Consider the following 25432-nt stretch of genomic DNA (forward strand, 5'->3'; position numbering starts at 1 on the left):
ATGATGGCTTTCTTTATACACAAGCTTTATATAGACCTCCATATCTCTGTTTTGCAGGTATTCTAGTGATGTATGGGCTCTACCACTTACAGTGCAATCCTGTATATGTCTAAGTAAGCCCCATTTAGTTCAATGGGACTTACTCCCAATTGAGTGTGTATAGGATTGCAGCCTGAACAGTTTTTCAGGAACCATGTATGAATTAAGACATTAGATTAATTAACAAATCTGCTAGAAACTTTTGTAGCTTGAAGGTGCAATGCTACTAATTTTATAAAAAGCATCTCTCAGGTTGTAATCTTATACCAATGTACCTCTGAGTAAAGCCCCACTGAACTCAATAGGACTTATTTCTGAGTACACATGTATAGGTTTGTGTTATTAGCTGTTTAAGAACCAATTGGAATGCAACATCTTTCCTCCATGAAAAATTACCCATTAAAAGTAATCTGGTCTAATGATAGGGAAACACTATTGCAAATAGCACAAGGATTCAATATTTCTAGACAAATGTATTTGAGTATATTTTCTGTGGGAGAAAACATTAGGTCAGGATGAATCCTTTGGCTTCTGTTGCTTTGACAATTGGAATGGCAGTATCTTAAATTCCACATGTATTTTTTGTTTGTTATAATGGTCACATTTACGTTTTAGTGACTTATATGTGTTTGAATAAATATGCACAAATAGACATTATGTAAAATGTGTAGTATAAACAAGGGAACAAGAATCCGAGATACCCTGGGAATCTGTGATCAGTAAAGACACCTTGCATTAGTATTCATGTAATAACCTTTATTTCATAATGCAATTAGCACTTGTGAGTGTTGTAATCATGAGGCTTACAGTCACTTAATAGCATGTGCCTTGTAGGGATAATGTGGTGAGTAGTTTGACAATGTATTCTAGTATTTTGAATGGATAATACAGTGTTGCTGCTTAGTAATCTTACCAGCATACTTTGCTTCTTAGCTGTTATGAGTCAACTAGTACTTAACATGGAAATTTACAAGATATGTCTTATGACTTCCATTACATTAATAATATATGTGGGTTTCAGGTTTACTAAAATGAATTGATTATAATACTTTAGCACTAGGTTTTGCAAATAAGAATAATCAGTGAAGAACGATACCTGCATTTTCATATTTTCTTTCTTTCATAATGTGTTTTGTTTAATACCAGCATACATATAATGTAAATATTCCCTGTGGAAAAACCACTTATCTGAAATTCTTCCATATCCAAATTAGCTACCTTATTTTCATTCTTTTTAATTGTTTTTTAAAATATTCAAACCATATACCATAAACAAACACCACATACCAATATACATATTAGCAAACGTATAATTACATCAGTTAACCAATGTGGTATCATAACTACAGTACTTAGTCCAAATTTCATTAAAATAAAATACAACATCATTATCATACCCAGTATAGAAGTTATTGATATAAATAGTATATATGATACAAACATTATTTAGAAGGTATGAATATAAAGTATAAAATAGAACAGCATAAGTAACCAATTACAAATACAGGTGTGTACTGCCAGAGAGCTTTGGCTCTTGGGCAGTATAGAAATGTAATAAATAAATATGTGAAATTAGCATAAAAATCTTAAGTCACATAAATTTCATAGTTCACATAGACTAAACACCTTGAATATTTGGTTGTTTGTTACATTTCTGTAACCAATAACAGGAGCACTCTGGACAGGTTCATTAAATGTATATATGCATAGTTTAAATAATCAATCAATCAATCTGTACCCTAGATACTATAATTAATATACCTCACATTTAAATCACAAGTGACAACCATCAAAAATACATGGACATCATAATTATCACAGAAAATATCCCCCTCGCGCTGTATAAATTCTAAATTTCTACATTGCACATTACACCAAATTAAATGCTCAATATCTAAATTATATATTTTCTCCATAATGATAAAAAAAAATGGACACCAGCTCTCATGGAAAGTTTATATCAGGTTCTCTTTTCTCTTAAGTGAATGTACTGTAATGGACGAAAGTTTTGATTATTGTAATGTGTTGGATAACTCAGAAACATGGGGCAGTATCCAACGCTGCCCCTGCACCTCTGCAGATTGTTTTGCACCTATGGGACCCACTGCGAGTGAAACAGGAACTCCAGGAAGCTAGCACTTCCTAGAACAGCCCTGGAAATTAGCCAAAATCATCATTTCCCGAATGGGACAAGTCAGCAGAGCCCCCTTCTGTGAGCTCTGTTGAGCTGCTGTGTTCTGGAAATGAGCATTTTGGCTCATTTCGGTTGCTTTAGCAGGGGCCAGCTTCCCGTTGTGCCAGCAGTGGGTCCTGTTGGCACATGGGCAGTGCTGGATACTGCCAATGGACACATCATTTTACCCTGCCTCCTATTATCCAGTTCACCAGACTTGGGGCTAAACTGGAAGTGACTTGGGGACTCTGTGAATAGGATCTCCTGCATATTTAAAAGTGCTGATAACAGGAACATGTAGCTGGAGGAGGCCTTGAACTCTTTCCTGTGCATAATTTCCTCAGTTGACATCCCTCCCATGCAAGCTGCTCTATGCTTTGTAGGGCAAAATGTACAGGTATTATACCAAACAGAAGCAGAGAAAAGCTCTCCAGGACCCTGGATCCAGAAGGATTATTTGTACGAGCACTCAGAGACCTAGAAAATGACAGGCTAATATAATTCTCTCCTGACCCCAAAGAGATACTTAAAGAACTAGTTAAACAGGACTTGCAGTATTTGAACGGTTAGTGCCTTGTTTTCACATAATCGAAGGCAGCTGTTGCTATTTGCTTGTGAATCCTGTCTGACTAGCCCTGGTGGCATCAGGATAAGACATCCTTAGTATTCAAAGAGCAATATAAACCAAGCCATCCAAGGACTGAATACAGTGGTACTCCAAAGAATTTCCTAAAGTGAGGACCAAAGGTCTAAACACTTTTTCTTGGCCTAGTTACTAGCCCGCCATTAGTTATGATCGGCACCAGTCTCTCCTTCCCCGAAGTGCGCTGTGCAGGCCTGAGGATGGACTGGGGGTGGTGGGAGAGCAGGGTCTTATTTCATCTCTGCAGGTGGGGGCTCTCCTGAATGAATGTTGCTTCATGCAAAAATCTCCCAGCATGTAGAAAAGTAGTAGGACAGGCAGGCGTGAAGGCTAGAAGTATTCTCCCAGATATCTAGTTCTCAGTTTTGAGGATCTTTCTTTTATGGCAGAGCATTCAGTCTTGTGAGCCCTCACTCACCTGCCTGTATCATCAGTTGATACAATCTAGACACCAATTTGCCCCTGCAGCTTCTGTTTGTAAGAAGTAGGCCTCAGCATCCGTCTAGGGCTCAGGTGGCATTCTGCTTCCCTGGTTTAAGAAGATAATTATTTAAAATGAAAGAGGAGCATGGCCATTCTCAAGGGCTGACCCCTGTTTCAAATTCTCACCTTGTCTTAAAAGTAAAGAATTCCTAGCCCGTTTACTTATGAAGAAATAAAAGCACCATGCAGACAATATTCTACCCAATTGGTCAGTAAAAAGCAAAGCCAGCCCTACCTTCCTAGAGCATTTGTTTTGCCCCCCTGGAACTATGGGAGTATGTTCTGGCTAATGAGTGCAAAGGCCTTATGAAGACTGGGATAGCTGGCAATTTAAAAATCATTTTACTAAATTATTTATATTAAATAACTTTAAACATATAGACTACTTGCATTCAGTTTTTTTTAATTGAATTTACTTATGAAGTCAATGACTTGGTTTGGCACATAATGTTGTTAGCATTATGTCATGAACCTGCTCCCTCACCCCCTTCTCTTCCTCTGGCATGGATATAAGGAGACCAAAAGAATCTGCTTTGATTTTCAACAAATTGCAGTTTGTCATGTTGTCTGAACCAGGAAAACTGTGGTTAGTTTAAACTATGGTTTATTCAAACAAGACAGGATAGAAACCAGAAACCACGGCTTGAAACTTCCCCAACGTGATATCCTCTAGATATTCTAGTTTACAACTCCCATCAGCCCTAGCCATCATGGTCAGTGGTCAGAGTTATAGTCCAAAACACCTGGGGGGCTCTGGGTTGGGGAAGGCTGGAACCAGTTGTTCTAGTTCCGATGGAATGACAGACAGTGGTTAGTTGAGCTCAGAAGTGCATGCTTCCAAACTCCTTGCATCTGTGCCAGAGGTAGAGAGGGGAGGAGGAGCCATTAATGTAGCAGCATATTATGGCATAATGCTACATCCAAGTGCCGCCAATGTGTACCCCCTGTATCCACTTAGACTATCCCCCGCCACATCATTTCTAGCTATGAATTTACAGAGGTATTGTGCTGGCATGATAGAAATGGACTGAATTACGTGAAAAGTTGTTGCAAGAATACGATTTCTCATCTGGAATGGCATGTATGTAGTTCCCCTCCCCACACGCTTTCTTTCCCTACATGGCTTCTGTGCCACTATTGCTAGGTATGAATCAAGATTTAAAATGACCAGCAGGTGGGCAGGCACATGAAGCTGGAGTGTGTTGGCAAAATCATGGAACAAGCCAGGACAAAATCGTGCTGCACAGACATCTAGAGTCATTACTGCTGTATATCTGTAACAAGTTTGTTCAAAACAGTAACGCTGTTGAAGGTTCAGTAGGCCGCACCTAGTAATAATGTGGTCAGATTGAGGCTTAAATGTTGCCAAAGATAACTGCCAGTTTTGTGCAGACGAGAATGTGCATTTAAAGGAAATAAACGGCAAATGATCCTGAAGCTGTGTACAGACAACTCAGCTTTTGCCTGCCTTGACAATGCTTTTGACAGATAAACTTACTAGTAAATCATATGCTGATCGAATCATCTGGCTTGTACCTCACTATTCTTCAGGTGCACTGTCCATCTTTAGTGTTTGTTTTTAAGTGGCACGTGTGTGTTTATCTGAGTTTAACATTTGTTCAGCTTTTTGTTTGTTGTTGTTTCAAAAATCCACTCCATTTTTCAAGATTTTAAAAACCATTCCTGGGGAGTGAGGGGAAGTGGGTTCACAAGCTCCCAGCTCTGCACAAGCAGCTTCTTCACCAAACACACAGAACCAATTTCCCTTGAATTCAGGCACTGAGAGAAGATTGTCTGTATGAACAAAGCACAGTTTTCACAGTAGCTCCACCGCTCAGTTAATGTATATTTGATTGCATCTTTAGACTTTAATATTACATAATCAGCCATATTGGTTCCAGCAGTAGGTTTTAGTGGCACTGGTTTCTTGGAGAAGAAGTAATGTTATTGGTTTGGATGCAGATATAAGCTGGATCTACTGTACTGGCAGAAGTGGACTTCTCTGCCTCCCTTTCCCACCACGGCCCCTCCAGCCCCCTGAAAATGCTGCACAGAGCATCAGGAACCCCTGATGTATGGTGTGAGCTGTGGTGTGTGAGGGGAAGAAAGCCCCAAAAACTGGGCAGAGGGGCCTTCCACGAGTAGAGCCCTTTGTCTCAAGGAAGGCAGATCCTGGATTCAACCCATTGGCAACTGTCCAGTGTTCCAAGTATACTCTGGTTTATCCTGAAGATATTCCTTAGAAAAGATCTGTCTGATTTAGGCATCCCTTTACAAACATATTCTCTTAGCACTCAAGTGTGAAACAACTACATAATGCACAGATAGCTGCTTACACCCATTTTTAAACATTTCTTACAAAATTAAGAAGGTCTATTAACTGTGCAACAGGTCATCAGTTACAATTCTACACTTTGTAATACTGAGTATCTCTCTACTGCTGCCCTTTTTCCTCTTTACTTGCAAAGGATGCTGCAAGTAGAATGCTGGAACTGGAAGGCAATGTGATTTGAGGATATATCTTGCTTTAAATTATTACTTTTTTTTCAGGCCAGCTGCTAACACTTCAAAAAGCCACCCCTCATTTTTCACAAGCTATACTGTAAAATTGATCAGTGTAGATCACTTTGGGATGATACACATTCCATACGAGTATTTGTCAGGCATGATAATACTAACAGTAGTAGAAATATTGGTACTAGCTTTTGTAGCGACCAACTGTTCTTGCCTTAAAACTCTGAGCTGATTCTGCTCTGTGATTGCAGAGGGCGAGGACTCCTGAGGCATAACGCGTCACGTCAAATTATTATTAACCATGCAAACCAGTGTTGTGCAAAATGTGGCTTCTTCCCCACTATAGGAGGAAGAGAAGTTCAGACCTAATGGGGAATTTCTGGATGAGAATTAGGGCAGAGATGAGATGGAGGAGAGAGGCTCACATCCTCTCTCCTGGTTTGCACTCGCACTACTCTTGTTCTCCCAGTCTCCCTCTCAGTCATCCCCCCAATTGCGTCTGAAGTGCTTATTGGGTTGCCACCCCCGGAAGCTCTGTCAGTAACCACACAGGGACAGTATTGGGTTATAAACAGGCCACAACTTTATTGGTGACAGTGTAGAGTTTGACACGATATGGGGATGGATCTGATCATCAGCCAGCCCTCCTGATGACTGATTCACATCCCAGCCTGAGTACTGGGTGGCCCTAAAGGGGAGGTTTTGGCCAGAGCATGGAGCTGGCCATTCCATGGCATGGGCTGGTCACATGTTTCCCCCCTGCTCCCCTGGGAGCGGTACCAGCATGCCAGCCCCCAAGATGGGATGGAGCCCTGTGGCCCACCCCCAGGGACCCCCCTTCCGCTGGGGAGTGGGGTGTGTACCCCCTTTCCCTTTGACTTGGATCCAGCCCAATGTCATCCACACTAAAGTTGTGACAATGATGCTTAATAATTGACCTTTAAATCAACTTACATCGCAATGAGGAAGGAGAAAACCCTGTGAAATGCGCCAATTGGTCCCCAGGTAAAATTCCTTCCCGGCCCCATCAACCGGGGCTGACAGCAGTCTATAGCAATAGGCACCCTTACTTAGGGCAGGGTGGGTTGGGTGAGTCCAAGGCAGCAGAGTGAGGAGGAGGCCCAGGCTGCGGCCCCTTGAAGTAGCTGAGGAGCAGACTGGAGGGAAAACTCATCCCTCCAGGTCACTCCTTCAGACCCATCCCCCCACAAGCCCAGCCAGCCCCATTGATTGGGCTGGGGGAGGCACGGCCATAAGCAGCTGACTGCAGCCTCAGACCTCCTCCTCCAGAACCTTTATGGTTTAGCACCCATGCTGTGGCACAAACTGGGACCCCTGGTGAGTAGGGGACCCGGGCTCGTGGCACTTGCTCTTATTTTTCTGCAAGTATCAGAAGTCTCTACTGTGGGAAGCCCTCTACCTTTCTTTCCCCAAACTGTTGGGCCTTCTTTACTAATAGCATTATATAGATGTTCTAATTCTGCAGTACCCCGGGATTTTCAATTACTTTGGTTCAAGACATGTCACATGTGAAACATGTGCTTCGCTTGTGATGCATTTAAAACTAGCACTGCCTGATGCAATTCACTAAACAGGAATGTCAAGAAGAATTTTGTGGTTGCAGTCTTATTGCAACATGTCTCTCACTAAATCTGCTTTGCAACCATTGTGCAAAATGTCGCTGTGATACATATTTTCATGCAGGAAAGCTTTTTATCCAGATACTGTGAGTCACTTCCTCAGCTCATTTACCTTTGAAGGTGAGGACAATTCAGGTGTGAAGAGCCGCCTTTGGTGGATTGAACCATCTTAGAAGACACATCTTACAATAGGCCACCATGGGTTAATCAGTGTGCTGGCGGCCATTATGAATGTGGAAGCTGTGGCAGGGGTGCACTACAGCTTGTTGTGTCGTGCAAACCCAGGCATTGTGGGCTAGTTGGGGGTTAAACGGCTCTCAAATAACCCTAGAACCACCCATGGGTTGTTTAACCCTCAAATAACCCACGATGATACCTGGGTTTGCATGACATGACAAACTGTGATGTGTCCCTGCCATGGCTTGCATATTCAAAATGGTGCCAGCACGCATTTCAGAGCACTGCAGGTAAATTAACTTATGGTGGCTTATTGTGGTGGACAGAAACTGTTTGAACACTTCCCCTTTTGTACTCTCTCTCTACCTATGCAAAGCTAGCACACTAAGCTTGGCATTTCCCTGATGCTCTGCACTTAGCTTAGGCAGGGAAAGAATTTAGAGCCACAGTTTTGGACAGAGACTGTCCACAGACTAATGTTATCATTTTAAAGCCTTGTAATGCCAACTTCCACTTTTGTCAGTATTACTGTAGTAACAATTCCTCCAAAAGTGGTGCACAAATCATGATTCTTCTGTGACACCCATTTTAGTAACTAAAATCCATATTAGGGCAATACCTTTATCAGGCCCAGTCCAAAGGGTCACAAAACAGCGTGCAAGCTTTTGAGTTCTCTTCATCGAGAACTCTTCATCAGGCTAGATGGTAAACAAGGCAAAAGTGGCCACAGGGGGCAGAATCTGGCAGATACCCTCTCTAGATTGTGTGATAGTTTCAGGTTGCACCTAAGATTGTCCCTAGGGTTGCCAAATTGAAGAAACAATAGCTGACATTCCCGTCCCCATTTTTAAAAACATAAAATCCTACTTTTACTTGGATTGAGTTGTAGTCGAACACATTTGGAGGGCACTAGGTTGGGGAAGTCAGATATTTAAATGTTTCTTACCTGTTCCTATGGGGCCGCGGTGGCTTAGTGGTTAAGATGCTGAACTGCAGACTGGAAGGTCGGCAGGACAGCAGTTCGAGACCCGAGTGCCGTGTGACGGAGTGAGCTCCCGTCTTTAGTTCCAGCTCCTGCCAACCTAGAAGTTCGAAAGCTAGAAATTGCAAGTAGATAAATAGGTACCGCTTCGGCGGGAAAGGTAACAGCGTTCCGTGCACCTCGGTGTTCAGTCATGCCGGCCACATGACCACGGAAGCGTCTTCGGACAGCACTGGCTCTTTGGCTTAGAAATGGAGATGAGCACCACACCCTAGAGTCGGACACGACTGGTTGGGGACAGCTTTACCTTTACCTTTTTTATCTGTTCCTACAATGGGGTAGATATGAATTCTGAACTATAAATGAAGTTCCAGTAAATATATTTTTGGAATATCAAATGCACTATCTTATCCAAAGCCGTTTTAGGTAATTTAAGAGAAACTTGCATTTTCCACTAATTTTTCTTCTTTTTCCACTTTCTCTTCCTAGAGGGAAAAATGAGAGACCGACTCTTTGAGCTTTATGAGCTATCTAGGCTTTATAGCCAACATCCTGATGCTGAGGCTGACTTGCAATTACCTGATGAAACTCTTCTGTTTGAAACAGATTATGCCTTAGCAAGTCTTTACAAAGATGTCCAGGGAATACGAACGAGCAATCACTGCCTAAAAGAGGACATTAGACGCCTGGGAAAACAAAATACTCGCTTCCTTACATCTGTGCGCCGCTTCAGTAGCATAAAACGTGATACAAACACAATCGCAAAAGACATCAAGGCCCGCGGCGAAGATATCCACAGGAAACTTCAGGCCTTGAGAGACTTCAGCGAAGATGCAGAAACAAAATATGGCTCAAATGCCATCATAGCCCGTGTGTCGAAGGACCACTACATTGATCTCATGCATGCTTTTCAGGAAGCCATGTTTGCATACAATGAGACGGAGATGAACCAGCGGGACAACTGCAAGATTAGGATCCAACGACAACTAGAGATCATGGGCAAGGATGTGTCTGGGAACCAGATAGAAGACATGATTGAGCAGGGCAGGTGGGATGTTTTCTCTGAAAACCTTCTGTCTGATACAAAGGGAGCTCGCTCAGCCTTGAATGAGTTAGAGACACGGCACAAAGAGCTGATGAAGTTGGAGTCTCGAATCAAAGAAGTCCATGAACTCTTCTTGCAGGTAGCACTGCTGGTAGAAGAGCAGGCTGACACCTTTAATATTATTGAGCTGAATGTGCAAAATGTTGAAGACTACGTTGGAGAAGCTAAAGGTCAAGTGAGGAGAGCTCTTGAATACAGGAGGAAGCATCCCTGCCGAACTCTACTCTGCTGCTGCTTATCATGCTGCAGAGGTTGTCTATCCTCTTGAAATCACTAGATCAAAGTTGTGGGCACATTCAAATTACCAGTTATGGTCCTCTTCTTTTATTATTAGCATGTTATGATGCATTCCAAAGTAACAGAAGGCAAAATGTAACGTTGCCCAAGTTGCAGGCGCACCAGAAGCTGTGGAAATCTTGGTCAGATGGATAATAAATGTTTCCCAAATGAATAGTTTCAGTTTAAAAAAAAAATCCATCCTTTGGGCTTAAAGGAGTCAATGCTGTGATCTGGAAGAAAGGAAAGGGAAGAAATTATAGATTCATAAATGGATGTAATCTGGACAATCTAGGCAACTAGCATGCACACATGAGTCATGAGTTTTGATACAAGGTTTGTTGTAATTGTAAATAGAAGATACTTATTTTTGTATAGATGTATCGATGTTTCTATATATTAAATCAAATGAAGTTGTAGAAGTATTAAGTATTTATACTTGTTTCTATATGAAGAAAGTTGTTGAATTGCTATCTGTCTAGTAGTTTTGTCCATCACGAGGGCGCTTGTGGATGCAGGCAAGCATGACAGTAGCCACAACTGCCAGATGATATGAGAGTGACTGGGCCACAGTCAGGGAAGATGCAGAGAACAGCTTGGGGAAGCCACTTTTGCTAATAACTATGTACAATGCTGAAGTTCTGCAGCAGGTAGCCTAGATGTTTCATAAGAGCAGCGGGAGGAGCATAAAGTCCAACACTATGAAACTTATATGGCTCTATCTAAAGCGAGGGTGGGCAACTTGTGACCCTCCAGTTGTTTTGGCCTACAACTCCTATCAGCCTTAGCCAGCATAGCCAATGGTAAGAGATGATGGAAGCTGTAGACAAAAACATCTGGAGGCCCGCAAGTTGCTCAACTCTGATCTAGAGAGCTGGGACAAAAAAGTGAAAGGCCATGGCAGAAGCGAAAGGTTTGGAGAGAACTAAGAGCAAGAGATCACCTAGCCAATATTTGGAGACCAGAAGAAAGTTAGCAGGAGACAAAGGAGGCAACCCCATCCATTAGAATTAAGACCCAAGTGTCCCCTGGTGTATGGCAAATGTTCTTTCCCATACATTAACATATTAAGGAGGGAAATATGTAAAACCATTCACTCTAGATCTGTTTCAACCATGCTGATTTTGATGCTTGTTGTTTAGTATGGTCAAAGCAGAACAAAGTTGAAGATCTGCAGGCATTTAACTGTATAAATACCAACTTCAAAATTAATAACAGAATTTAGTTGCTGCCTTTGAAGAGTTGTGTGTTAAACTGGTGCATTAGATATAGGCTATTGATTTCAAGAAAAATGTAAATCTGGTTTTATATTTGTGTTCTTATTTTTATTAAATTTTGAATACTTCAGTTACCATCATGATCAGTTGACAGCACAATTATTCTCCTGTACCAGATCGTTAAACCATTTCCAAAACATTTTTTGTTATTTTGGTACACTTTTTGTTAAACGAGTAAACTAGTGAAAATTGCTATAAATCCACTCTTGCAGGTGAGAAAATCAGACACAGAACAAAACACACACACACGGTCACCAATATTCTATTAAACTTCTAGAACGTAGGGATTTTGACTCAATGTGTATCCTGCATCACACCACAGGTTTAGTGTGTACAATATATTTTATATAAGCAATAAAGTATATAGTATGCTACTACTTGCTTAACTCTGGCCACTGAAGAGCAGGCCCTACACCTATATACACAAATCTCAGCTCTTTTAGAAAGATGCTTACATCTTCTGTGAAGCTCAAAAGGAAGCAAATTCCTTAAACTAAGAAAATTTTACATGGAGTTGTACTCTTATCTCGTTCTTGCTTCAAATATATATATTTTTGGCCATAGAATTGTATTTCTTACCTTGCTCCACACACACACACACACATATATATACACACACACACACACACACACACACACACTAGAGGCATGGAATTATACTTTTTACCTTGTTCCCTGATCAAGCAAGGGAGAGTCAAGAGTAGAAGCAGAATTGAGCATGCAGATTCCCTATCTAGATTCTAAGTCATGCTCCCAAATCAGAAGTGAATGAGCAGCTTGGAGAAATTACAACAATATATTCCTGATCCACACTGCACTATAGGTTCTGGATGAAGTTGTGTCTCCCTTCACTCTCAGCTGCTAGTTCCATGCAAGAATTTGCTCTGTAACTGTCTCTGAGGAAGAGACCTTATATCTGTACAGGTTATCTTTCAACTTCTTAAGAACTATGTAGTAAAGATATGAACCTGTTATTCTTGGGCTCTGAGGAAATAAGACTAGAGGCTAGAACTGAAGGTCACACTAAGTTATTTAGTTTTCCACAAGGAGGTGCTAGGTCAAAGTTCTCTCTCAAATATATTGATCTATGTTCTTCCCTAAGTTGATTAACAGCAATTACTGGCCTGCAGCAGAACCATTTGTCCACCACAAGCTTGGTCAACCTGTGCAGTCCAGACCGTAATGTGCCATATGCAGAGAGCATATGCATGATAGGAAGCTGCTTAACTTGATAAATGGTTTCAGATTACTCATGCACATAAAACAAGCTACACATTGCTGGGTAAGGTAACACCTCTTCCTCTTTCTTGCCCATCTCCTATCCATGGAATTGCCAATTGGATTCTGTATATGGCAGCCAAATCTTTAGCATGAACAAAACCTGTCCATCAAGACATCCAAAATGAAAGTTAACTGGCTACATTGCCACACAGCAAAATGAGTTGATAAAATATTTGAAAAGATGGGCATATTTTCATCTTCCAGATGTGACGTTAATTTTTTGAATGCAGTTTGTGTGCATGTTTTTTTTTTAAATGTAGGTAGCAGCTGCATGGGATCCTGGGTAGCCCTGGGATTGCAAGGGGTGAGATGGGAGAGCTCAACCCTTCCCCCTGTTCCCACAGTCCCAATGAAAATTTCTTCCCCCCCCCCCCCAGCTGCTCTTTGCAGTGGGAGGAAAGTGTCAATAGAGGCTTCCTTCTGATGCAAATAGCAGTTTCAGGATGGTGGTGGTTTACGTCAGGACCAGGGCTATGAAGGGAAGGGTTAAACTCTCCCTTTCCATCCCTGTAGTCCCATTGCTGTTTGGGAACCCCACAGCTGCTATGTGCATGTTTTGAAAATGTGAATGTTAATTGCATTCACACAATTAACATCATGTCTAGTCCTAGAGGGGCTGAAGGTCAGTGACAGAGCACATGCTTTGTATGCAAAATGGCCCAGGTTCATTCCCTGGCATTTCCAGTTAGGGCTGGAAAAATTACCGCCTGAAACCTTGGAAAGCCGCTGTCAGTCAGTGTTGGCAATACTGGGCTAGATGCACCAATGGGCTTACTCAGTATAAGGAAGCTTCCTGAGTTCCTATGTATTTAACTTGAGCTAAGAAGTATGGAAACCTGGAATTCCTGTACATTCACTTTTGTAATATGGCATTCCAACATGAAGCAGCATCAACCAGTTCTTGGTATTTGAAGTAACGTGTTGATTTTTTAACATCACTTGCTCACTGCCTAGTCATAGTTACATCAGATAGTTTTTAGAAAAAGAACAGCTTGCGCTCAGAATGAGAATGCACTAATGTCCATGCAGGATGTGGAAGAAAAGTTAAAATTAGCTGAGGGGTCTTGCTTAGCGGCTGCATAAAAGGCTGGAGGAAAGGTTCAATGTTACATTGCTAATATTCCAGCCATTTTAAAATTGAGTTCCTCAGTAACTGAATGCTCGGTTTCAACATCTTCTATGATCACCTAAAGCCTTGACACCCCCCCCCCCCGATTATTTTAGGGTTGAATTTGAATCTCTTCTGATTTGGGGGTAGGGACAGAGAAGAAATAGAATTTTCACAAGAAGACTGTTACTAATTTTTAAACACAGTTGTATATCACCTAGCTCAAAGAACTTAATAACAAAAACAATCTGCAATAACAAAAACCACACATAAAATAGCTTAAAACTACAATCCTATAGACACTTGCCCAGAAGTAAACCTTTGTGAAGAAACAATTTAGTATGTATTATTAAATGTAAAGGGAGAGGTGTTTATAGTTATGGTTATACATTTGGTACTGTGATTAAATAACTCAGTTGGAAATGAAATATGAGGTAAACTTGTATCTAACTAGATCTCAAACCTCTGCAAAGTCTACAGCATATGGAACGTTTACTATCAGAGGCCTTGGATACCATTACTAAAGAGGGCAACATCTTCTGTTAATTAACAGGACTGAAAGTGAATGTCCCTGATGTTTTTATTGATCCAGATCATCAGAAAGGTGCAGCTAACCTGATTAGCAAACTAGCTCAAAGTGGGCTAGATGAAACAATGATCAGGTGGATCCACAGTTGGCTACAGAATCGGACTCAAAGAGTGCTTATCAATGGGATCTTCTCAAACTGAGGAGAGGTAACGAGCGGGGTACCGCAGGGCTCAGTCTTGGGCCCAGTGCTCTTCAACATTTTTATTAATGACTTGGAGGAGGAGGTGCAGAGAATGCCGATAAAATTTGCAGATGACACAAAATTGGGTGAGATAGCTAATACTTTGGAAGACAGAAACAAAATTCAAAGTGATCTTGATAGGCTGGAGCGCTGGGCAGGAAATAACAGAATGAAATTTAATAGGGATAAATTCCAAGTTCTGCACCTAGGAAAAAGAAACCAAATGTACAGTTACAAGATGAGGGATACTTGGTTCAACAACACTACAAGTGAGAAGGATCTTGGAATTATTGTAGATCACAAGCTGACTATGAGCCAACAATATGATGTGGCTGCAAAAAAGGCAAATGCTATTTTGGGCTGCATTAATAGAAGTACAGCTTCCAAATCCCATGAAGTACTAGTTCCCCTCTACTCAGCACTGGTTAGGCCTCATCTGGACTACTGTGTCCAGTTCTGGGCACCACCCTTTAAGAAGGATGCAGACAAGCTGGAGAGGGTTCAGAGGAGGGCAACAAAGATGATCAGGGGACTGGAAACAAAGCCCTACGAGGAGAGACTGAAAGAATTGGGCATGTTTAGAAGAGAAGACTGAGGGGAGATATGATAGCGCTTTTCAAGTACTTGAAAGGTAACTTGTCACAGAGAGAAAGGCCAGGATCTCTTCTCGATCATCCCAGAGTGCAGGACATGGAATAATGGGCTGAAGTTACAGGAAGCCAGATTCCACTGAACATCAGGAAAAACTTCCTGACCGTTACAGCAATACGACAATGGAACCAATGACCTAGGGAGGTGGTGGGCTCTCCCACATTGGAGGCATTCAAGATGAAGCAGGACAGCTACTTGTAAGGGATGCTTTGACTTGATTCCTGCATTGAGCAGGGGGTTGGACTCAATGGTCTTATAGACCCCTTCCAACCCTACTATTCTATGATAGGACTAAACTGATTGGTGATCTGAAGTTCACTTTAAAAGAACTTCTATGGATTCTTGGGTAAACACCAATAGAAGGGAGTCTGTCACCATATGTTATTGGCTAGAGATTGTGACCAGCAGAGTTTAAAAGGCCAGAGTGATGGATATTTAGATGGCAGTTGGAGCTCATGACAGGCAAAGGACAGTCTGGGAGCAGAGAAAGAGCACAAGACTCTGAGAGGAAGGCTCATAGCTGGAAGAATCTAGAAGGGGAAGGGCAGGAAGACATGGTAACAGGGTTCAAGAAAAGTTGTTCTTAAAGAAATGCAGAGACTTCTGTAAACAAGGAGCTGAGAATCTGAAAAGCTAGGGTCTTCAGTGCGGTGGTCCGGATAAGGCTGAAAACTTATTTTAAGAAAAGTCCTTATTTCAGCTGAATATTCACGAGCCTAAGGAGGAGCAAAGTGAGGGCCTGGACCCAAGAGAAGACGAACCAAATCTATTGTGTGAGTGCTGGCTGTGGTAGAGTGAGATACGGGGATTAAACCTTTGATTTAAATAGGGGGCTAACAAAATAACGGTGCCTCCCATTTCCTTAGTTACTTTACCTAGTGTAAATAAGGCAGAACATCTGAAGTTATGATTTTTATTTTACAACATAGTTTCCTGAAATCTATAAGTAAATCCCATTTGTACATACACTTATCAATGTAATAAATATATTATTTTTCTTATTTAGACACTCAGTTCTGGGTCAATCTCATATTTTAATGTATGTTGGCAATGGGAGCTTCACAGTAAAGTTAAAGGTCTGAGTGTATTTTATGGCCTGTGGGTGCATTTGGCAATCCAAGAAGCTGTCCTGGGTACCACCACAAGATGGCTACCATGGGAAGATATTTGTGCCTGAACTGACATTTTCTGGAAGACGGTATGAGGAGATGAGGCAAAAAATGATTATAGGAGATTAAGTTCTCAAACGTATTGACAACTTGAAAGCTAACAAATCACTCAGCCCCAATGTATTATTATTAGTATTGTACACTGCCTAGAGTGGCTGGGTAGCCAGCCAGATGGGCAGCTAATAAATCTAATAATACATACATACATACAAAATTGCTGATCTAACAAAAATATCAAATAAATAAATAAATACGAAATTGCTGATCTAACAAAAATATGTGACATGTCCCTAAGATCAGCCTCTGTACCAGAGGAATGAAAATGGCCAATATAACACTCATTTTTACAAAAGGGATTCAGGGGTGACCCATAAAATTACAGCTTAATGCCTGTTCTGGGTAAACTAGGGGAAAGCATTATTAAAGATAAAATCAGCCAGGAATGATCTGGTAGACATTGTTTACTTGGACACCCAAAAGGCTTTTGACAAAGTCCCTCACCAAAGATGCCTGAGCAAACTTAACAGTTATGGAATAAGAGGAAAGGTCATTTTATGGATTAGTAATTGGTCAAAGAATAGAAAGCAGAGATTAGGAATAAATGGTAAATTCTCCCAATGGAAGGATGTAAAACGGTGGGGTCCTTCAGCGACTTGTATTGGGACCACTGCTTTTAAAGTTGTTCATAAATGATCTAGAATTAGGAGTAAGCAGTGAGGTCATCCCCTTCATGGATCGCTGCCTTGTTGTGGCGAAGGGGCTTGCGTAACTCAGTGAAGCGATAAGCTATGCCGTGCAGGGCCACCCAAGACAGACAGGTCATGGCAGAGAGTTCTGACAAAATGTGGTCCACTGAAGAAGGAAATGGCAACCCACTCCAGTATTCTTGCCAAGAAAACCCCATGGAACGTATCACAAGGCTAGAAGATGTGACGCCGGAAGATGAGCCCCTCAGGTCGGAAGGTGTCCAATATACTACTGGGGAAGAGCAGAGGGTATTTCCAAGTAGCGCCAGAAAGAGTGAAGCGGCTGGGCCAAAGCTGAAAGGACACTCAGCTGTGGATGTGTCTGGTGGTGAAAAGAAAATCCGATGCTGTAAAGAACAATATTGTTTAGGAACCTGGAATGTAAGGTCAATGAATCAAGGTAAGCTTGTTGTTGTTCAGTCATTCAGTCGTGTCCGACTCTTCGTGACCCCATGGACCATAGCACGCCAGGCCTTCCTGTCCTCCGCTCTCACCCAGAGTGTGCTCAGGATCATATTCATTGCATCAGTGATGCTATCTAGCCATCTCATCCTCTGCTGTCCCCTTCTCCTTTTGCCTTCAATCTTTCCCAGCATCACGGTCTTTTCCAGGGAGTTTTCTCTTCGCATTAGGTCAGGTGGCCAAAATAGTTGAGCTTCAGCTTCAGTATCTGTCCTTCCATTGAGCAGTCAGGGTTGATTTCCTTTAGGATGGACTGATTTGACCTCCTTGCAGTCCAGGGGACTCATAAGAGTCTTCTCCAGCACCACAGTTCGAAGGCATCAATTCTTCGGCGCTCAGCCTTCCTTATAGTCCAGCTCTCACAGCCATACGTTGCTACTGGGAAAACCATAGCTTTGATTAGATGGACCTTTGTCGGCAAGGTGATGTCTCTGCTTCTTACTATGCTGTCTAGGTTTGCCATAGCTTTCTTCCCAAGGAGCAAGCGTCTTTTAATGTCATGGCTACAGTCACTATCTGTGGTGATCTTGGGGCCCAAGAAAATAAAATCTGTCACTGCTTCCATTTCTTCCCCTTCTATTATGCCAGGAAGTGATGGGGCCAGGTGCCATGATCTTAGTTGTTTTAATGTTGAAGCAGCTCATGATCTGAGCACAATCAGCTCCAGGTCTTGTTTTTACTGACTGTATGGAGCTTCTCCATCTTTGGCTGCAAAGGACATAATCAATCTGATTTTGATATTGATCATCTGGTGATGTCCATGCGTAGAGTCGCCTCTTGTGCTGTTGGAAAAGAGTGTTTGCTATGATCCGTGTGTTCTCTTGGCAAAACTCGATTAGCCTTTGTCCTGCTTCATTTTGTACACCAAGGCCATGCCTGCCTGTTATCCTGGTGATTTCTTGACTTCCTACTTTAGCATTCCAATCCCCTATGATGAAGAGGACATCTTTTTTTGGTGTTAGTTCTAGAAGGTGTTGTAGGTCTTCATAGAACCGATCTACCTCAGCTTCTTTAGCCTCAGTGGTTGGGGCATAGACTTCAATTACTGTGATGTTGAATGGTTTGCCTTGGATTCGTACTGAAATCATTCTGTCATTTTTGAGATTGTACCCCAGTTCTGCTTTTCCCACCCTTTTGTTGACTATGAGTGCTACTCTATTTCTTCTAAGGGATTCTTGCCCACAGTAGTAGATATGATGGTCACCTGAATTAAATTCGCCCATGCTTGTCCATTTTAGTTCGCTGATTCCCAAGATGTCAATGTTCAGTCTTGCCATCTCATGTTTGACCACCTCCAGCTTACCTTGATTCATTGATCTTACATTCCAGGTTCCTAAACAATATTGTTCTTTACAGCATCGGACTTTCTTTTCACCACCAGACACATCCACAGCTGAGTGTCCTTTTGGCTTTGGCCCAGCCGCTTCACTCTTTCTGGCGCTACTTGGAAATTCCCTCTGCTCTTCCGCAGTAGTATACTGGACACCTTCCGACCTGAGGGGCTCATCTTCCGGCGTCATATCTTTTAGCCTTGTGATATGTTCCATGGGGTTTTCTTGGCAAGAATACTGGAGTGGGTTGCCATTTCCTTTCCCAGTGGACCACATTTTGTCAGAACTCTCCACCATGACCTGTCTGTCTTGGGTGGCCTTGCACGGCACAGCTTATGGCTTCACTGAGTTACGCAAGCCCCTTCGCCACAACAAGGCAGTGATCCATGAAGGGGATCAAGGTAAGCTGGAGGTGGTCAAACATGAGATGACAAGACTGAAGATTGACATCTTGGGAATCAGCGAACTAAAATGGACAAGCATGGGCGAATTTAATTCGGGTGACCATTCTATCTACTACTGTGGGCAAGAATCCCTTAGAAGAAATGGAGCAGCACTCGTAGTCAATAAAAGGGTGGGAAAAGCAGTACTGAGGTACAATCTCAAAAACGATAGAATGATCTCAGTACGAATCCAAAGCAAACCATTCAACATCACAGTAATTCAAGTCTATGCCCCAACCACTGAGGCCAAAGAAGCTGAGGTAGATCGGTTCTATGAAGACCTACAGCACCTTCTAGAACTAACACCAAAAAAAGGATGTCCTCTTTATTATAGGGGATTGGAATGCTAATGTAGGAAGTCAAGAAATCACCGGGATAACAGGCAAGCATGGCCTTGGTGTACAAAATGAAGCAGGACAAAGGCTAATCGAGTTTTGCCAAGAGAACACGCTGATCATAGCAAACACTCTTTTCCAACAGCACAAGAGGCGACTCTACACATGGACATCACCAGATGGTCGATATCGAAATCAGATTGATTATGTCCTTTGCAGCCAAAGATGGAGAAGCTCTATACAGTCAGTAAAAACAAGACCCGGAGCTGACTGTGGCTCAGATCATGAGCTTCTAATTGCAATATTTCGGCTTAAATTGAAGAACGTAGGGAAAACCACTAAACCATTCAGGTACGACCTAAATCCTATCCCTTATGAATATACAGGGGAGGTGACAAATAGATTTAAGGGATTAGACCTGATAGACAGAGTGCCTGAGGAACTATGGACGGAGGTCCGTAACACTGTTCAGGAGGCAGCAACTCAATCCATCCCAAAGAAAAAGAAATGCAAGAAAGCAAAGTGGCTGTCTGAGGAGGCTTTACAAGAGGCTGAGGAAATAAGGGATGCGAAAAGCAAGGGAGAAAGGGGAAGATATATCCAACTGAATGCAGAGTTCCAGAGAATAGCAAGGAGAGACAAGAAGGCCTTCTTAAATGAACAATGCAAAGAAATCGAGGAAAACAACAGAATGGGAAAGGCTAGAGATCTCTTCAAGAAAATCGGAGATATCAAGGGAACGTTTTGTGCAAAGACGGGCATGATAAAGGACAAAGAAGGCAGGGACCTAACAGAAGCAGATGAGATTAAGAAGAGGTGGAAAGAATATGCAGAAGAACTATACAGGAAAGATCTTAATGTCCCCGATAGCCATGATAGTGCGGTCACTGAACTTGAGCCGGACATCCTTGAGAGGGAAGTCAAGTGGGCCTTAGGAAGCATTACTAACAACAAAGCTAGCGGAGATGACGGTATTCCAGCTGGGCTATTTAAAATCCTAAAAGATGATGCTGTTAAAGTGCTGCACTCAATATGCCAACAAATTTGGAATACTCAACAGTGGCCACAAGACTGGAAAAGGTCAGTTTACATTCCAATTCCAAAGAAGGGCAACGCCAAAGAGTGTTCAAACTACCATACAATTGCGCTCATTTCACATGCCAGCAAGGTGATGCTCAAAATTCTACAAGCTAGACTTAGCAGTATGTGAACCCAGAACTACCGGAAGTACAAGCTGGGTTTCGAAGAGGCAGAGGAACTAGAGATCAAATCGCCAACATTCTCTGGATCAAGGAGAAAGCAAGAGAATTCCAGAAAAACGTCTGTTTCTGCTTCATTGACTACGCTAAAGACTTTGATTGTGTGGATCACAACAAACTGTGGCAAATTCTGAAAGAGATGGGAGTACCAGACCACCTTACCTATCTCCTGAGAAACCTGTACGAGGGCCAAGAAGCAACAGTAAGATCCAGACATGGAACAACTGATTGGTTCAAAATTGGGAAATGGGTACGACAAACCTTTATATTGTTGCCCTGCTTATTTAACTTATATGCAGAGTACATCATGAGAAACGCTGGGCTGGATGAATCACAGGTCGGAATTAAGATTGCTGGGAGAATTATCAACAACCTCCGATACGCAGACGATACCACCCTAATGACAGAAATCGAAGAGGATCTAAAGAGCCTCTTGTTGAGGGTGAAAGTGGAGAGTGCAAAAGCTGGTTTGAAACTCAACATTAAAAAAACGAAGATCATGGCATCTGGCCCCATCACTTCCTGGCATATAGAAGGGGAAGAAATGGAAGCAGTGACAGATTTTATTTTCTTGGGCTCCAAGATCACCGCAGATGGCGACTGTAGCCATGAAATTAAAAGATGCTTGCTCCTTGGGAGGAAAGCTATGGCAAACCTAGACAGCTTAGTAAGAAGCAGAGACATCACCTTGCCGACAAAGGTCCATATAATCAAAGCTATGGTTTTCCCAGTAGCAATGTATGGCTGTGAGAGCTGGACTATAAGGAAGGCTGAGCGCCGAAGAATTGATGCCTTCGAACTGTGGTGCTGGAGAAGACTCTTACGAGTCCCCTGGACTGCAAGGAGGTCAAATCAGTCCATCCTAAAGGAAATCAACCCTGAGTGCTCATTGGAAGGACAGATACTGAAGCTGAAGCTCCAATATTTTGGCCACCTAATGCGAAGAGAAAACTCCCTGGAAAAGACCGTGATGCTGGGAAAGATTGAAGGCAAAAGGAGAAGGGGACAGCAGAGGATGAGATGGCTAGATAGCATCACCAATGCAATGAATATGAACCTGAGCACACTCCGGGAGAGAGCGGAGGACAGGAAGGCCTGGTGTGCTATGGTCCATGGGGTCATGAAGAGTCGGACACGACTGAACGATTGAACAACAACAACAAGTGAGGTCATAGAGTCATAGAACAGTAGGGTTGGAAGGGGCCTATAAGATTATCGAGTCCAGCCCCTTGCTCATAGTTTAAGGAAGTTAAAACAAAACAATAAAGTGGGGAACGCTGCAAAAGGATATCTCCAACCTGGGAGAATGGGCACTAAAATGGCAAATGTGGTTCAATGTAAGCAAGCCTAAGTGATGCACGCTGGGGCAAAAAATCCCAACTTCTGTATAAATTGCTGCATGTGACCTCAGTTAAAATGTTAAGTCTTAAATAATTTATAAACATCTGCTGCAACACCTGGATGGTTTTTAGTTACTTTTCTGTGCTTTTCCTAAGCTTGTTAGTCTATGTTAGATGGAGTGGCTAAAAGTATAAATTCCACAGACTGATGAAATGGAATTATACTAGCTGTTCTTTGATGCTGGGATAGACAAAGATTATCACCTAAAGTTAGCTAGAATTGTTTGTTCAATTGAAACTGACCCGAAATTTTTAATGGTTTAACTCCCTGGTATAACAAGGAAATATAAATATTATTGCATTTATTTATTTATTATATTTTTAACATGCAGATGCTGGCTGGGGCATGCTGGGAATTGCAGGACTTTATTCTGTCTAAACATGTTTAGGATTGTGCCCTAAATACAATACAATTAAAAATATAAAACACAATGCAAATATTTAAAAGTATAAAATGCAATACAAGCAATAACCAGCACAGGAATAACTGCCATAATAAACTAGAACTAAGTCTCTAACATGCCTGGGAGAAAAGAAAGGTATTTCTCTGCTGCTGAAAAGATAACCATGTCTGTGTCGGGTGAGTCTTTTTAGGGATGGCATCTCATAAGCTGGTGTCACAGCAGAGAAGGCCCTGTTGCTTGTAGCCACCAAATCATTTAGCAGAACAAAAAAAGGAAGGACTGTACCACCTTCTAGCAGGAGAAAAAAAAAGGGGCAGATAATCCCACCTTCTAGTCAGATCAATGATCTACCTAACTCAGTATAGTTACTGGATTCAAACTCTCTACTTCCTCAGTCTTGATATTTCCTAGTCCTGGAGATTCCAGCATCCACACTAGGACTTCATAAATGGAAAATAAATGTTGTGACACAGAGCTACCATGATATATAATATGCATACAGTATATAACTGGGCAGATACCTGTGTCCAGCAGATAATGCTTTAAAAGGTGTCTGTGTCTGTATGTGTATATATAATAATCTCTATCCCAGGATTACTGTTAACATCTTTTCTTTACAATTGCTTGACCACAGACAGGCTGCTTTCTGCTGACAAGAGTACCAATGCAATCTGGAAACCAGGATTTTTGCCATTAACTTCAAAATGGAGTTATGGACTGTATGTCAAGACTCGTACAGAAAACAGATGAATATTAAGTTAAAATGCCAGAAACTGGTTGTTTCTTTCAAGACTGTTCGTTTGTTTAAAACTAGATTGTTTGCTTTTTTTTCCCCATTTGCTTGCTGATGAACTATATAATGATGACAAACTCTTCATTATCACAGTAGCTTCGGTCACTTCTAAACAGCTCTTCATTTCCTTAACAAAACCACAGTTTTTCCAGGAAATGCATGACACTAAATCATTTTACTTTTGTGCCCTGTCAAAGACAAGAAAGAAAATGAACAAGAACACTACTTTTATAGCACTCAAGAATGAATGGCAGAGTATCTTGAGCCCTAAACACCTTCAAATGAAATTCTGTGCTCATTAAGGTTTAAGCCCTTAAAAGTGGCCCACCGAAATACACACTGAAAATTAGGTATTGTTTGAATACGCACACACTTGAATTAGTCTGTAGTAATCTGTGTGGTTCCCCCACCTTTTCAGTACATTCTTACTGGTGGAATGAGATTTTAATCCATGTTACAGAGGGTGAATACAGAGCTATTAAGTTATACCTACTCCAGCCAGGTGAATTATCCAGACTTAAATTGATTGCTTTTAACCAACTATAAAGTACTCAGTCTCTTAAGAGGAACTGCCCAAGCAGTCTAGCATTTTTTTTAAAAAAAGTGATATTTAAATAGGGGATTTAGAACAAGAGCATAAAACCTGGAATTAGGCCTGAGCATTTGAGCTACTGATGTGTGTGCGTGTGAGAGACAGACATTCACAAATATTAGCAGGATGTATTTGTGTGAATAATGTTGCCTAAACAGGAGTAACTCAACTTGCTCACATTATCTGTGATTAAATTTTGAATTCTCGAGAGGAGAATACACCAGTCATGACAACCTCCTAAGACACACATGGAACTCTACGGCATGACCTGTTAGGATGATGAGTGGCACCTTTATATCGGATAATCTTGCTTGTACCTAATACAGATCCGGAGCGATCAGAAAGACGGTAAAAAAAAAACCGAGCCACGCGGTGTGTTTGGATTTTTCAGGGCTCATCGCTATTTGGAAGCACGCAGTTAAAAAACTGGATTCTCCTCTCTCCGGTGCTTGTTCTTGTTTGGTTTCTCACCCACGCGTTGAAGTCTAGATTGTAAGCCTCTTGGGGCAGGAACCTGGCTGCTTCTATTTGCATACGTTACTCCGCAAAGTGTGAACTACTGTATGAAGTGTCGCCGTCCAGCCTGCTCTGTCTGAAAGGCCCGCGTCGTGTGAAAGGCGAATAGAAGCGCGCGGAGGCAGGGCCACAAGGGGATGTTCCGGGAGCGCCGAAGGGCGCGGCTGGCTGGGGCGCGCGGCTCCTTCCCTGCGGGGCGCCGCGTCACAGGCCGCTTTCGAAGCCCCCCCGCTCCAGAAGCGGTTGGCATTTGAAAGGGGGCCGCTGTGAGGGAAACCAAATCCGGCTCCCCCGCAGAGCCTCCAGCTGAGCCGCTGCTCTGCTTCGGTTTTTTTACCACACATTTCCAGCGCTTCGCAAAATCAACACAAACGCCGAGCGTCAAGAGCCGCCCCCCGGATGGCGGGATTCTTGGGTCGGGGCTCAGCTGCCTCGCGTGAAACGCAGAATCGGAGCCACCCCCGCCTCGTGGCACAGTTTTAAAAACGCCCCTCAAGGCCAGGATTCGCCTCCCGTATTGGCGACGGGTGGGGGAAGAGGAGTTATTTGCACGGAACTGGCTTCAGAGATGCGGGCCGGGCCGGTTTTAACGGCAGGCGCTGCCATTCGCCCGCTCGCGTCCTTTCCCCTCTCCCTTGTTTTCTTCTGTAATCCGGGCTCCACTCGCTGTTTTGCTTCCTGCGCCCGCCCGTGCCCCGAATCAAGAATGCTTAAAAGCTGGCGGAGGGAGAAGGGGACGGGGAAGCTGCCGAGCCTTCGCTCCCTCGCGCACGCCGGGCTCAAGCTGGGGCCGTCGTAGGTTAGCTGGAGCCGAACAAAGCTGAGCCAGCCGTCCCGCGCTTTGTTCTATGTAGGAGTGCCTG

The 25432-nt window shown here is 42.5% G+C and overlaps 1 protein-coding gene and 1 long non-coding RNA gene across 5 annotated transcripts in view; one reads left to right on the forward strand and one right to left on the reverse strand.

Moving 5' to 3' along the window:
- Nucleotides 1–11391, forward strand: part of STX11 (syntaxin 11) — a 55014-nt gene extending 43623 nt beyond the window's left edge. For 2 of the 4 annotated variants that reach the window (XM_084827772.1, XM_084827771.1), the window contains one exon: nt 9141–11391. In XM_084827772.1, coding sequence (XP_084683898.1) covers nt 9149–10024 — 876 coding nt within the window. In that variant the 5' untranslated portion in view covers nt 9141–9148 and the 3' untranslated portion in view covers nt 10025–11391. The remainder of the gene's footprint in view (nt 1–9140) is intronic. The other 2 variants (XM_084827773.1, XM_084827774.1) reach the window with 2 other exon arrangements.
- Nucleotides 778–25218, reverse strand: LOC146359616 (uncharacterized). The gene is made up of 3 exons (XR_014786727.1): nt 24371–25218; nt 8616–10265; nt 778–3384 (listed from the first exon to the last, which is right to left on the reverse strand). It is a non-coding gene; the product is annotated as an uncharacterized LOC146359616 (long non-coding RNA).
- Nucleotides 25219–25432: the final 214 nt, after the last annotated feature.

Source organism: Heloderma suspectum, chromosome 1 (assembly GCF_057233095.1).
Source record: "Heloderma suspectum isolate Gila_16-S chromosome 1, 16-S_ref, whole genome shotgun sequence".
NCBI lineage: Eukaryota > Metazoa > Chordata > Lepidosauria > Squamata > Helodermatidae > Heloderma > Heloderma suspectum.